This window comes from Corticium candelabrum, chromosome 1 (assembly GCF_963422355.1).
Source record: "Corticium candelabrum chromosome 1, ooCorCand1.1, whole genome shotgun sequence".
In the NCBI taxonomy this organism is placed as follows: Eukaryota; Metazoa; Porifera; class Homoscleromorpha; order Homosclerophorida; family Plakinidae; genus Corticium; species Corticium candelabrum.
In genome coordinates this window covers 7835661-7848160 of record NC_085085.1, presented here as the reverse complement: position 1 = coordinate 7848160, position 12500 = coordinate 7835661, and the positions used below count along the sequence as shown (strand labels likewise).

Genomic DNA, 12500 nt, shown 5'->3' with positions numbered 1-12500 from the left:
AAATTGAAATCAAATCAACCCATAGTCTTGCTTGTGTCACAAATGTGAACAATAATCACTCAGTATTAATTATTATCAAGTATCACTATCATACGACCATAAATTCATTTACTAGAGGAATAATGAGTATGTACTACAAGTATATGCAAATGAGATCAATTTTCCAATAATTATAAGGCATGTAACTGCAGTTTATTATTAATAGATAGTTATTAAATTAATTGATTAGTTGATTAATTGTTGCACAGTCATTACCTGAATATACTGTACTAGACATGTTGAATAGTCTAATTTGTCGCTGTGATACAGACCTGCGTTGTGTATTACATCAGACAATTCTTTTCAAGACATGTATAGATCAACATGTAATTAGCCAAAAGCTAAACAGTAGAATACGCTAGCAAGTAGTTTGACAAGTTGTACAGTGTGTACAGTAGCCTTACATTCAGTCACTGCCAATTCTGGCGTGGCTTTGACGTTAGCATCAGCGGGAATGCAAGGTGATTACAACAAGTGGCATTCGTAGATATGAGCACACGGCCGTCTCAAAGAAGCTAGTTTTCTGACAACACCATACGATGATAGCACGGTAGACAAGCTTCTAGTGAGAAAGGCGTCTAGTGGTGTGTCGACTCAACGGTGTTGCAGTGCGTAGTTGAGTTGCCACTTCCGGCTTAGCATGGCGTTCACCATGCAACTTTCCTCTCCCCAAACAAGGTCTCAAATCGCGCTGTTGACTTTGCAGGTCTTCGAACAACGAGCCCGTATGTCATACAATGTAACACATGTCTTCTGGGACCGCCGATGAGTCTTAATCTTATGTATTGCAATAAAATGCGTATTTTGTCGTGGCGGAGCACGTGGAGCTATATGCGGAGGTGCGGACCAGAGCGCTAGAAAATAAAAGCGAGGTCCTACGGGACGTTGGCTGATGGACTGAATTATTGCGCAAGCGTCAAACGCTTCGACAAAACAAACCCTTCATTACGGAATGCGGTTCGAATTGAATGAGTGTTCGATTTGGAATGACTATTCTCTTCATTCTGGAATGGGCGAAATCGAATGCTCCTGATTTCGTTGCCGACTACAGCAATCTGTACCTATCAACGTACAGTACGTGCTAGCTACTAGGACACAATTGCAAGATAGCTAACCAAAAAGAATTTAGGTCTATGGTCTCTAAAGATAGCTTTGGAGAGTCCAAATGGCCAGGGGGTTGCCTAGGATATTTGTGAACACTGCAAATAATTGCATGCAAACCAGTAAGTAACGTGTCCACATGGAGTCACCATTTCAGCTCAGTTGAATAATTGCGAACAAATTACAGTCTGCCAAGAATTTGTTCTTAGAACTCTGGTAAGCATAGAACTAACAGATCGAACCTATACCCTATTAAATAGCCAACCTTTTCTCTAATTAATAAACCATTTGTCTCTATCTCGACAGCCGTAGGTTCTGTGATCAACACTGTGGCAAATAGCACAGGGTGGTACCTGGTTGAAATTGGTGAAAGACTTGTCTGCTTCGTGTTGTGACTGTGCTTCTGATGTTTGCGTTGTACTTGGCATGGTAACAGACAAAGGTTGGACAGCAACCATCTGGGGCATACAGTTAGCACCAGCCATGGGAATAACTTGTACTGGAACATATCGAACTTGTCCACTATAACACAGTCCTTGTACAGGTGATGTTGGCATAGTAACAACACTGACAGGTAATGGCTGCTGTACTGATGTCTGGACCAAACTCGAACTAGAATGAATGTCTGAATTCAAGATGGCAAGTAGCTCTGATCTGCATCCATGATAAGTATCGATAGTCATTCGCTTCAATACCTGAATACAAAATACAGCTACAATAGATATCCAAAGCTCACCAACACAAGCAAACCGCACACACACACACACACACACACACACACACACACACACACACACACACACACACACCACACACACACACACCACACACACACCACACACCACACACACACACACACACACACACACACACACACACACACACACACACACACACACACACACACACACACACACACACACACACACACACACACACACACACACACACACACACACACACACACACACACACACACACACCTGCATGCATGTGCACAGACTATTCTGTCTTCAGCATCTAATAACTGTAATGATGCCTACATGCCAATGATGAGAAAGGCAAACATGGAAAAGTTGATGTTAATTTTATGATCAGAAATTTTGCATTAATAGTGATACAAAAGCACATATTTTTAGATTTTCAATCCAATGTTTTAGAGGTTAATTAAACAATTTCTAGAATTTGGCCCAACTTTTTTTGTTAGTTGGAGCATGTAGTTATGACTTAGAAGTTGAAAAGCTAGTAGAGCAAGATTTAAAATGGAGGAATAAAAAAAGTCTTGCACCAAGTCCAATCCCATCTAATATCAAATTGGTGAGTTTACACCTTGATCTCCATTTGCAGAAGTTCCATCTCAATGAGCAGGAAAAGGGGTTGGAAGGGTTGTAAAGCTAAATGAGAAGACTGCTCATCTACTCGCAAGTCAGCTGCTGCTAAGCCATGTAAACAATAAGGGAGTTTACAATTTAGATTGGTGCATAGACATAGCAAGAATTCCACAATAAACGTTTTGCATTGTGCTAGGCCAAAATTAATGTCCATCCATCATTCCTGTCTAGCTTCTTAGGATGCCTGTCCAATTTCAGCTACTGTACCTAACAACAGCAATTCCTTGCCATTGCGTTCACGGTGCAAGCATAATCTAACCTAACAGCAGGGACTTTTGCTTCATGACTACTAGTTCAACTTGGTTTTGACAGAAGAGCAAAACTAAGTGACTTCAATGGTGTGAGTGTTCAAACACCCAGTTGCACTGAAACGTTTCGCAATTTCCAAACTGGATTTGGATGGTACTCATACCTCCGAAGTCAGCATCAAAAACAGCCTCATTATCATATGCTACCTTGTAGTAGTTCAATTATGTCCATTCTACAAACATGAGTAAATATACTATGACAATGACAAATATAACCAACATAAAGAACACAAAATAATTGAAAATCACTACTTCCCCTTGAAATCAGTTTCATTCACAATATATCTAATGTAAAAAATACACTACTTTTTATAAACGTTCACACAAAGTTTTGTAGAATTATAATGCCCCCATGTAATTCAGCACAAAAATTCATAGGACAGCGTTATTAAGTTAAACCCAACAGTTCAACACCTCATGGTAGCTCGGTACAAAGGAAAAAGATTTAGTGGAATCAAGCAGTTATGTAAAAGCTCCACAATCAAGAGGAACAGTTACATGTACAATAGTTTCCTATTAGGGTAATCCGGGGTAACTCCGGTGAGTAATTAATACACACCCATATGTTGCTATGCGTGAGTGTTGTAGTCGCTTGATCTTACTACCGTATGGAGCAGTAGCCCTCTGCCAATCAGCATCTGTGTGGCCATCTCTGAAATCTTAATCGTTCTTGAGATAATTTGAAACTGTCATCGGCACTTCAAATCTTGTGGGTGGGGCAACATTGTAAAGAGTTTGTTCTGGCAACCACGACTTACGAATAGTTGTAACTATTGCTTGCTTGAGTATGTTTCTCTAGTGCATCTATTCTGCAATTAGCATGTGGGTGACCATCTTTGAAATCTTAATTGTTCTTGAGATAATTCGGAACTTTGATCGGCAATGCAAATCTTGTGGGGTGGGGCAATATCATGAACAGAGTTTGTTCTGGTAACTACAACTTACAAATAGTTGTAACTATTGCTTGCTTGGGTACGTTTCTCTACTGCAGCTATTGTGGTAACGACAAATAAAGCATACCTAGTAGATGTTTTGCTGTACCACAGCAAGTCAATTGCTACTTGAACGGCAATCCAGGATGTCGAAGCGATAGCAACAAAAGCGCTGCATAGCAACTTGTTATTGCCGAGTGAGGCTTCTAATCCAGCTCGCACAACAGAAATGGGCGTGGTCCTATATGGGTCTCCATCGAACTTTTGGTATATATATACGTGTGTGTGTGTGTGTGTGTGTGTGTGTACACAAATCTCAAATTTCTCCTCCCCACAACCACGTATCATGATAGGTCCTACCTTAAAAAATTGTTTCCGTGTCCGACTACAGATGAGTCTAAGAACAATTCGTGCAAGTGACCAAATCATGAAGAAAACGCTTCCTGAACTTCCGTCGCCCCATCCTTTTGTATTGTAGCTAGGGACTGTGTGTACTTGACAACCAAGAAACACCTTCAGGAGTTGAATGCCACCTACAGTCAACTATTTACACGTCCCATACTACAATCAATCCTTTACTACACTGTGCTGCATCTAACACTATTGATAGTCAATGTTTGCCGATATCAATTTTCTATGTCAGTAAATACCATACCACTGTCATTACAACAGAACTGAGTTCATACCTAGACTGTACATTTCAATTGTCTTGATCACAATGACGTCTAACTATACCAGGCCTATATACGTAATCTAAACTACTAGGAAGTTTGCATGTTTACTTCCATGACAGCTAGGGTTTCAACAAATACGTATTGTCTAGCTAGGACTCATCGTTTCAGTAGACGATCTGAAAACTCTGTTGGACTTGTTACTCATGAACGGGAGGCTCCTACGGATACCATAAAACTAGTAGTAGAAGAGTTTCAAATCCTAAACTGCAAGTAAGACGCTTCACACTGGAACAGGGTTAGATATTCACAAAGTTGCCTGGTCACAGATTTACCCCGGATGAGCCTACACAATGCCACTGTAAGACGTTGCTTAGCAATCGCAGTCTACTCACATCTTCCAGTTGCTTTCGTACAGATTCAACGTCATTTGCTGTGACTTTTTGTTCCACTTCTTTACTACCTTGCTGTTCTTTCGTTGGCGTGTCTTCATCAGTCCTTTCCTTTTCGGTCTTTAGCTCCATCTGTTTCCTCTTCTCTTCCTCAAGAGCCTCTCTTGATAACCTAATTTTGTCCTCTTTCTGACGAGTCCTTTCCCTGTTTCTGGATATCATCTGTTTCACATCAGACTGAAGCTCTTGTCTCTTGTGGTCTTCAAGAAAATAGTCGAGTTGTTGGTAATATTTCTTCTGATTTTGACGACTTAGTCGGTTCAAACGGTGTCCTTGTTGATATCTTGGGTTGCTTTGTGATCGAGATCTTGTATGTCGCCATTCGTGATACGAAGATTGATCTCCAGTAGGGTCATGTGATGCAGTTACACTTGCAGCTGATGAAGAGGGAGTTTGCTGCAAATCTGCGTGCGGTAATTGTGAAGTGGCAACAGTCTCCGTGTTGGGTCCGTCACGTGACACGGGCGAACCAGTCGAAACAATGTTTTCAATTGTCTTGCGGCTTGTAAAAGAGGATTCGATAACAGACTGTCCTCCTGTTGCAGCTACAGTACCAGAACGACATCGATTGCTGGTATGCCTTTCCAACTCAAAAATGCTCCTTCGCTCCGGGTCAACACGCCCAACAGATTTATCTTGATCTCTCGACACAACTGCAAGCAATCCGCGTCCTCTTCCTTTCATTCCGTCTGCCAACACAGCAATCGATATAAACGCATGCGCAGTAGGCGATTGCTAGCTTCCTACTGTGACGTGAGTTCAGAGGTGATTGTAGATTCTGTAATAGTTAAGGCTGTGTCATTCTTTGTCATTCTCATTGCTTATCAGATTGCAAGCAAAGGGTATCGCTATGATAAGAAGCGAACGAAGACGACAAAACTGTCGCATCTACTCTGCCGCCAGCAAGAGACCGTGTCTCGAAACTGACAGTCTAGAAGTTCAACAGACCCCGGACAGCGTACTTACAGAAAACATGGAGGAAGAAGGAATAAGTTTTGAAAGTCTTAACGACTGGGAAACCGTTTTTCAATTGTCTCCCCTGGCTACCCCCGCCAGGGATCGGAGTACGCCTCCTCCACTCATCGATTTGAGCCTCACTCCGCAGCAAGAAGGACCAGCAGGTAATGTCGATTGACACGTTGTGGATACAGTGGGAGTCATGTACATGCTTTAACACAACAACTGCCATTTCCTCCTGGCTCTCCGGACTTTATCTAACAAATTCAAAATGTGAAACTGTACATTGCATTGTGCGAAATATAGTTGTGAGTAGAAAGCATGCGTTATAGCTGCTTACTTATTTCACAAGGTGGCATATTCGCTGGATCTAAGCAGCAGTTTCGTTTCCTGTAGCCTCTTCTAGAAGGAACTCAATTTTTTGTTGTGCCTTTTTTATGAAGTAGTAACGGATTGCTCAAATTAGTTTGGAAAGCGATTACTCGCGAGCCTTACACCCTTGTTTTGTAACGTGTGCAACTTCACTGTTTGCCTAGGCGCGCCGTAATTTATTTTCATTATCCTGTTTGCTTCAAACAAGTGTTTCTACACGGTTATAGGGTCATCACAGAGAATAGTGTAGCGGTTTTGTAGTATAGAGCTCTTGTACTTTTACGTTTGTAGAGGTACATTTCTAGGGAAATGGTATCTTGTGTTGTTTGCTTCAAGTTTGTTTGGTTGGAAGTTTTGATCTGCTGTTAGTGTTTCCCTGTCTGTGATCGAGTTTATTAGCTAGCACGTATGTGTAGTTAATTGCCGGATAGTGTGTGTGTGTGTGTGTGTGCGTGTGTGTGCGTGCGTGCGTGCGTGCGTGCTTGTGTGTGTGTATGCACGATGTGCAATATATTTTTAATTTACAATAAAAACCAAATAGATTAGTCTGATGCTTCTGCAGTGCATGTACATCCCTTAACTTTTCTCTTTTGGTTTTGGTTTTGCCTAGTGGTCGACCTTACTGGTGATGATGATGATGATAATGTGGTGGCACAACATTCTCCTGAGCATAGAATGCAAGGATTGTTTACAGAGTTTTCAAGATCAGGAGTTCAATCAGTGGAGGATGCACGACAGGTAGCAGCTGCAGTTGCCATGGCAGCACTGGTTAGTGATGAAAAGTTATGAGATTGGAGTGTTGTGCTAATTGCGGTGTGCTTTGTTTTTAGAGAGACTGTAAGAAACCGAAGTTGTTCATGATGTAGCTGTGTTGTGTGAATTCTGTGATAATGAAGATGTAGCATGTTGTCGGTTAGGTCAGATGTTTTGCTGTGGGAGCTGCAATGACCTCTACACTCAATGACAATCTTTTGCCATTCCAACATTATTGACAATTTCTCGAGTGTGCAGAGTGTGCAAAGTGCATGCTAGGGGGAGGGGCGTATGGCATCTAAACACTATAAAGTTTTGATCAGTAGCAAATGGTTCGTGCTAATTTCTCTGTTTTCCATGGTTGGAATCGCATCAAATATTGTTCCCATGTCAGTCACTTGTATGTACGGGATTTGAAAACATGTACAATTGCGGCAGCTAAGTCTGGTTTTGTTCTTGAACAACATCAGCCATCCATAAGGGCCCAGCTGTCTCTACCATGACTTTCTCAATGTTTTCGTCTTTGTCCACTTGAATGGCCGGAAACCTCGAGCTGACATCATTTGAATGGGTCAACTGGAATGGAAGAAGAGCTCTAGCAATGCAGAAGCGTTGAACACCACACGTCAACACTCTAATAGATGAAACCATGGTCAAGCTATTGCATCAACGATCCTGCATATGCTTTGGGGAGGGGAGGGGGCTTCAAAAAAGTGTGCGCTTTGTATGCTCGTGAAATTGTCGATAATTTTGAACAACCCTGTAAAGAAAGTATGTAGGTATTCACATATTACAAACAGCCCAGTTTTTATTTACCAGTGCTGTGTACTTGTGCTTGTTATCAAGCTTGGCATATCTCATTCACGGAAATGCATTCAGAATGTGGTCTTATACCTATAGTACATTGCTGTTACAAAAGATATTGACATTGTGCACAGTTCAAATGCCTTACGAGTGTAGTCAGATGGTTTTGCAGGTTACAACAAGTTTATCTCTTGAACTGGAAAGATTTGTTTGAGATGCGTTAGTACTTATGCTGTCAGGCATCTTGTATGACAAGAAAATAATTACCGAGACAAGGTAGACTTGTGTAGATCCTCAGTTTACTATTAATTACACAATCAGACTAGTAGGCAAACTTTGAATAGGAGAAATGACACACGAAGAGCTACTGCACTTGTAGATTATAACAGTCGTACTATTGCTAAAATCATGCTAAAAATATGTAGAAATCTATTAATTAACAACATCTGCCATTTTATGTAAGCTGTAGGCATGTGTAGTAACTCCAGAAATATGGTCTGTTATTTTGGATGCTCTTTCTCAAAAATATCTTATTCTCAAAGTGTCTTATGCGAATGGTACACTGTATCGCAATGCTAATGCTTTTGGCTATACTCACTTTAATTAAGTGTATCTTGCTTTTGCACATGGTGGCTGCATCGTAGAAAGCCAAAGAGAATCAAGTTTCTAGTAGTCTTAATTGTATACATAGTCTGCTCATACACTGTATGGTGAGCTGTAATTTGCAAGACAAGTTGTAGATGGAAAGGATGACAATGACAAGGAAAGTTTATCCATGACTTCTAAACGAACTTCAATGCGACAGAATTTCCATCAACATAGCTGTAGATTCTGTAATATTATGGAAATAATAAGAAAGGGTTGTTGAACGATTCTTTAAAATGTAGCACTGTCGTTTGGTGTTTTCATTGCAAGGACATCGTGCTAGATTTCCTGGTATTTGTTTCAATAATTGTGCTGTTGTGCAAATGTGTATTGGAAAATATTATATGTGTATTGCAGCTATTTTGTGCTGTGTGTGTAGGGACAACCGATATATTGAGTGAAGCTCCTCATAGACCTGTAAGAAGAGCTCAGGCTATTGAAGTAGTGGATTCAGATAATGATGAAGATGAAGGTGGTGATGTCGAAGAGTTGCTACAGTCGGATATTAGATGGTATGACATTTTACTTTGTGGGATAACTGGCCACACGTTATTTTCATGACGTCCTTGAATTTCTCATGTATACCACTTGTTTTGCTTCATGTGGGCTTGTGTCCTCTTTAATTAATCAATTAATCCGAGCTTGTTTCATACTTAATTAATTTGTGCTCCTTTGTTTAGGGAGCAGCACTCTGTCATTTCCAGTTCCTCTTCGTCTAACCGAGATGTCCAACCATCTCAGGCTGTTATTTTAGGTATTACATGTCCTGTGTGTATGGACAGTGCTGATCAGGTGAGATAAACCATTTTGAATCTAAATGTACTGTATGTGATGAAAGTAGAGCACCATTTTTGTCCACATTTTGTATTCATTAATATTATTATTGTCCAAGCACCTGCTCCTATTTATTCACTTACCTGTTGATTAACCTTAACCAACTGCATTGTACAAGTAGTAGTTGCTGTAGCTGTTGTACAGTACTGATGGTATTGTCGTTCCTAATTGTGGTGATTTTTGTTCAGATATTGGCTGACAAGAGGAAATTGGTATCAACAACTTGTGGTCATGTTTTCTGTGGAAAGTGTATCCGAAGTGCTATTCGGAGACAGCACATGTGTCCAACATGTCGAAAGCGCCTCTCACTGAAACAGTTCCATCCCATATATCTTACGTAATGGCTAAGAGTGCTAGGTAGCACTCATTTCTCTTCATTTTCGTAGTCGATTTTCATTGAGTTAAGAGTTAAGTCAGTTGTATATTAATGCACCAAGAAGACAGCAGCTTGCTGTGCTCAAGTGACTCAATGTGCATGATGGGATGGTGATGAAGTATACTTGTTTATATTATCAATGCGGCAGCAAGGGGGATGACAGAGTTGTCGGCCCTCTGCTGGGCATTTCATACACAACTGCGTTTCTCTTGAAGACTGTGCACTTCACAGTAACGCTACTATATTGTCTCTATAGTATTGTGTGTAAATGAAAGTGTATTGTGGGCTTTTTCCAACACTTGATGAGATCGTAGTTCCATTAATTAATCAAAAATGTACTGCACATGCTACAAGCAACCAAGGGTCCTGGGACCATATGATTGTTGGCTAGATGTTGCAATGTTTGGTCAGAGCTTCCATGAGTACAACTACTGAGGACGTTACCTGCATCTCAGAGACCTAGCTATGTTTTAAAACGTACCAGATGTGTATTGCTTCTGTCCACATTAGCTGCATGGTCATAAATTTTAGGTGTAATTTGCATCATGTCCTACAAGCAAAGAATACAATACAGTACAAACACACACACACACACACACACACACCACACATTTTTTCAATACACCACAGACACAAATCATCTTTAGCATGGAGTGAGACTACCACGAATCGAGAAGTCAATTATGTAGGCTGTAAATTGTCTGCAAAGATTATAGATATCACAGATGGGAATTCTGGTGACGAAATGGTCTAAAATGTCTTTAAATTTTGGCAACATATCCTGTATAGTGTGTTCCTTTCTTCCGTACTGTAGATCTGCCATTTCCAGGCAGGTGTACATGTATGCTAAGCATGTCTTAGAGACAGATGTAGACCAACCACTAAGTGGGAGTCCATGGAAACTGAAAATCTCTGACGAATAAATATTGTCAATCTCCAAATTAACCATGGCCAAAATTTCTCAGTCTAGGGTATGCCTTACATGGCTTTACTTATGCATAGGCATCACTAGGGTGCAAGTTTCCCTGTATATACGTTTGCAAATTATGGATACAAACCTTAGGATTCTGGCATATGGCGTGGGGCAGTGGGACTAGTGAGTGAGTATCTAAAGAACTTACCAGGTATAGATATACTAGATGTTGAGAAACAGATATTGTAGAGGCTTGGGGATTAGCAACAGGTCTTCTCTAGTGGAAAGAACTAAAGATTTGAAAGGACAGAGATCTGCTCAAAGCTCAAAATAATATCAGTAATTATGCGTTTGCAGACAAGGACCACTTAGTGGTCATAAAATGAGCAATAGCGGTCTCAATTAATTAATAACGTTAATTAATTAAAGGGTAACTGCAACGCAAAAATCAAAAATTCTTTTATGTTGGAAATCGATAGTTCTAGTTGCATACATGACAGGAGAAATAGTTTAGGTTTTTAAGTTAATTAAGTCTTCGCTGATATAGAGCAGGTCAAAGTTGCTTCCGGTTCTTCAAGTTCCTGTAACGGGCATGGTGTAGTGTACACGTCACAGATCACAGAGGGGAGACTCGTGTACTGTCAACAAAGGAATCTGTGGTTTTGAATTTGTTAAGCTACGAGCGTAAAGAAGGACACCACAATGAGTGGTGGACTGCTTCGCGAGAAGCTCACTCTAAACGGGTTGAATTGACTTCCGGTCTGTCTGTCGGTATGTTTGTACCTATCTATCTATCTATCTATGTTTGTTTGTAAGCGTGTGTCACGGGGGAGTTTGTCAGCCAATCAGCAGTCGTTTTGGGACGCGAAACGTAGGTGACGTAATACTAGCTTGTCAGCGTGAATCACTCTCGGGAATTTGTTGAGCCAATCAGCAGTCTTTTGGCACATCAACAATGGGTGACGTAACAAACCCGCGCACAATGACAGAAAAGCCGAGATGTCGTAAACCTCCATTTTACGGTCAAATCGAGACGCGCAGAGTAAAAATCAGGTAATAGTTGTTCGCGTTTGTTACTTTTTACAAAAGAATCGCAAAACAAACGAATTTATCGTTCTACAAGAAGCCAAGCGAAGGTCCCATGGGACCATGCATCTAGCTAGGCACCGTTGCATAGGCACCACCAACTAGCAATATGTTCTAAGTAGGACTGATGATAAACGATCGACGTCGTCTTGCAAGAATGATTCATAGGAAACGTTGACGCTGCTTAATTAATATCTTCTGGATCCGGTCGCTAGATGTACATGATGTCGCTTCACAATATATTCTATGCAGCTAGAAGACGTACACCGATCTCTAGCTACAACGAAATAGCGGAAAGAAAGATGGCGACGATTCAATAAAAGTATGATAATTTGATAGTCCATCTCAACAGTTAATTAATTTATTAACTTCCAGTGATACAAGAGCGCTATACATGCAGAATTGAGACATAACGTAGATAACAAGCCCGTGCCGTGCAAGAGTTGCGTAGCTGTGTGAATTCAAAGTAGTGTGGGACATTGATGATATTTAGTTAATTATCTTTAATCACATTGATAAACCAATGTGTTTTCAAAGAATTACCGTTTACATTCTAGCAACAATTAAGGTAATGATTAATTAATGATAACGACAATAAATAAACAAAATTTAATAAAATTTACATTAATATTTACAATAAATACACACACACACGGACGGACGGACACACACACACACACACACACACACACACACACACACACACACACACACAACGTCACTTCTGTCACTTGTGCTGAATTCGAAGAGTAGTGTGGGACATTGATGATATTTAGTTAATTATCTTTAATCACGTCGACGCATCCCTGTGTTTTTAAAGAATTATACACTCTAGCAACAAGCTAATGAATAAATAATGATAATGA

At 40.4% G+C, this 12500-nt stretch overlaps 3 protein-coding genes across 4 annotated transcripts; 2 read left to right on the top strand and 1 right to left on the bottom strand.

The window, feature by feature from the left end:
- Positions 1-1253: 1253 nt before the first annotated feature.
- On the bottom strand, positions 1254-5614 carry LOC134178953 (uncharacterized). Its single transcript, XM_062645868.1, has 2 exons — positions 4838-5614; positions 1254-1835 (listed from the first exon to the last, which is right to left on the bottom strand). The coding sequence occupies exons 1-2, from the start codon at positions 5576-5578 to the stop codon at positions 1413-1415; spliced, it is 1164 nt and encodes a 387-aa protein (XP_062501852.1). The 5' UTR covers positions 5579-5614; the 3' UTR covers positions 1254-1412.
- LOC134178964 (uncharacterized) lies at positions 5588-9122 on the top strand. 2 transcript variants are annotated; one of them, XM_062645882.1, is made up of 5 exons: positions 5588-5659; positions 5723-6015; positions 6834-6991; positions 7054-7135; positions 8805-8934. In XM_062645882.1, exons 2-4 carry the CDS (start codon positions 5745-5747, stop codon positions 7087-7089), a joined length of 465 nt encoding a protein of 154 aa, XP_062501866.1. In that variant the 5' UTR covers positions 5588-5659; positions 5723-5744; the 3' UTR covers positions 7090-7135; positions 8805-8934. The 2 variants fall into 2 exon arrangements, 1 of the variants encoding a protein (XP_062501866.1); XR_009969734.1 differs by adding an exon at positions 9106-9122 and having other exon boundaries at positions 5589-5659; positions 7054-8937.
- LOC134191367 (E3 ubiquitin-protein ligase RNF4-like) lies at positions 7618-9600 on the top strand. The gene is made up of 4 exons (XM_062660011.1): positions 7618-7747; positions 8805-8937; positions 9106-9217; positions 9448-9600. The coding sequence occupies exons 1-4, from the start codon at positions 7618-7620 to the stop codon at positions 9598-9600; spliced, it is 528 nt and encodes a 175-aa protein (XP_062515995.1).
- Positions 9601-12500: the final 2900 nt, after the last annotated feature.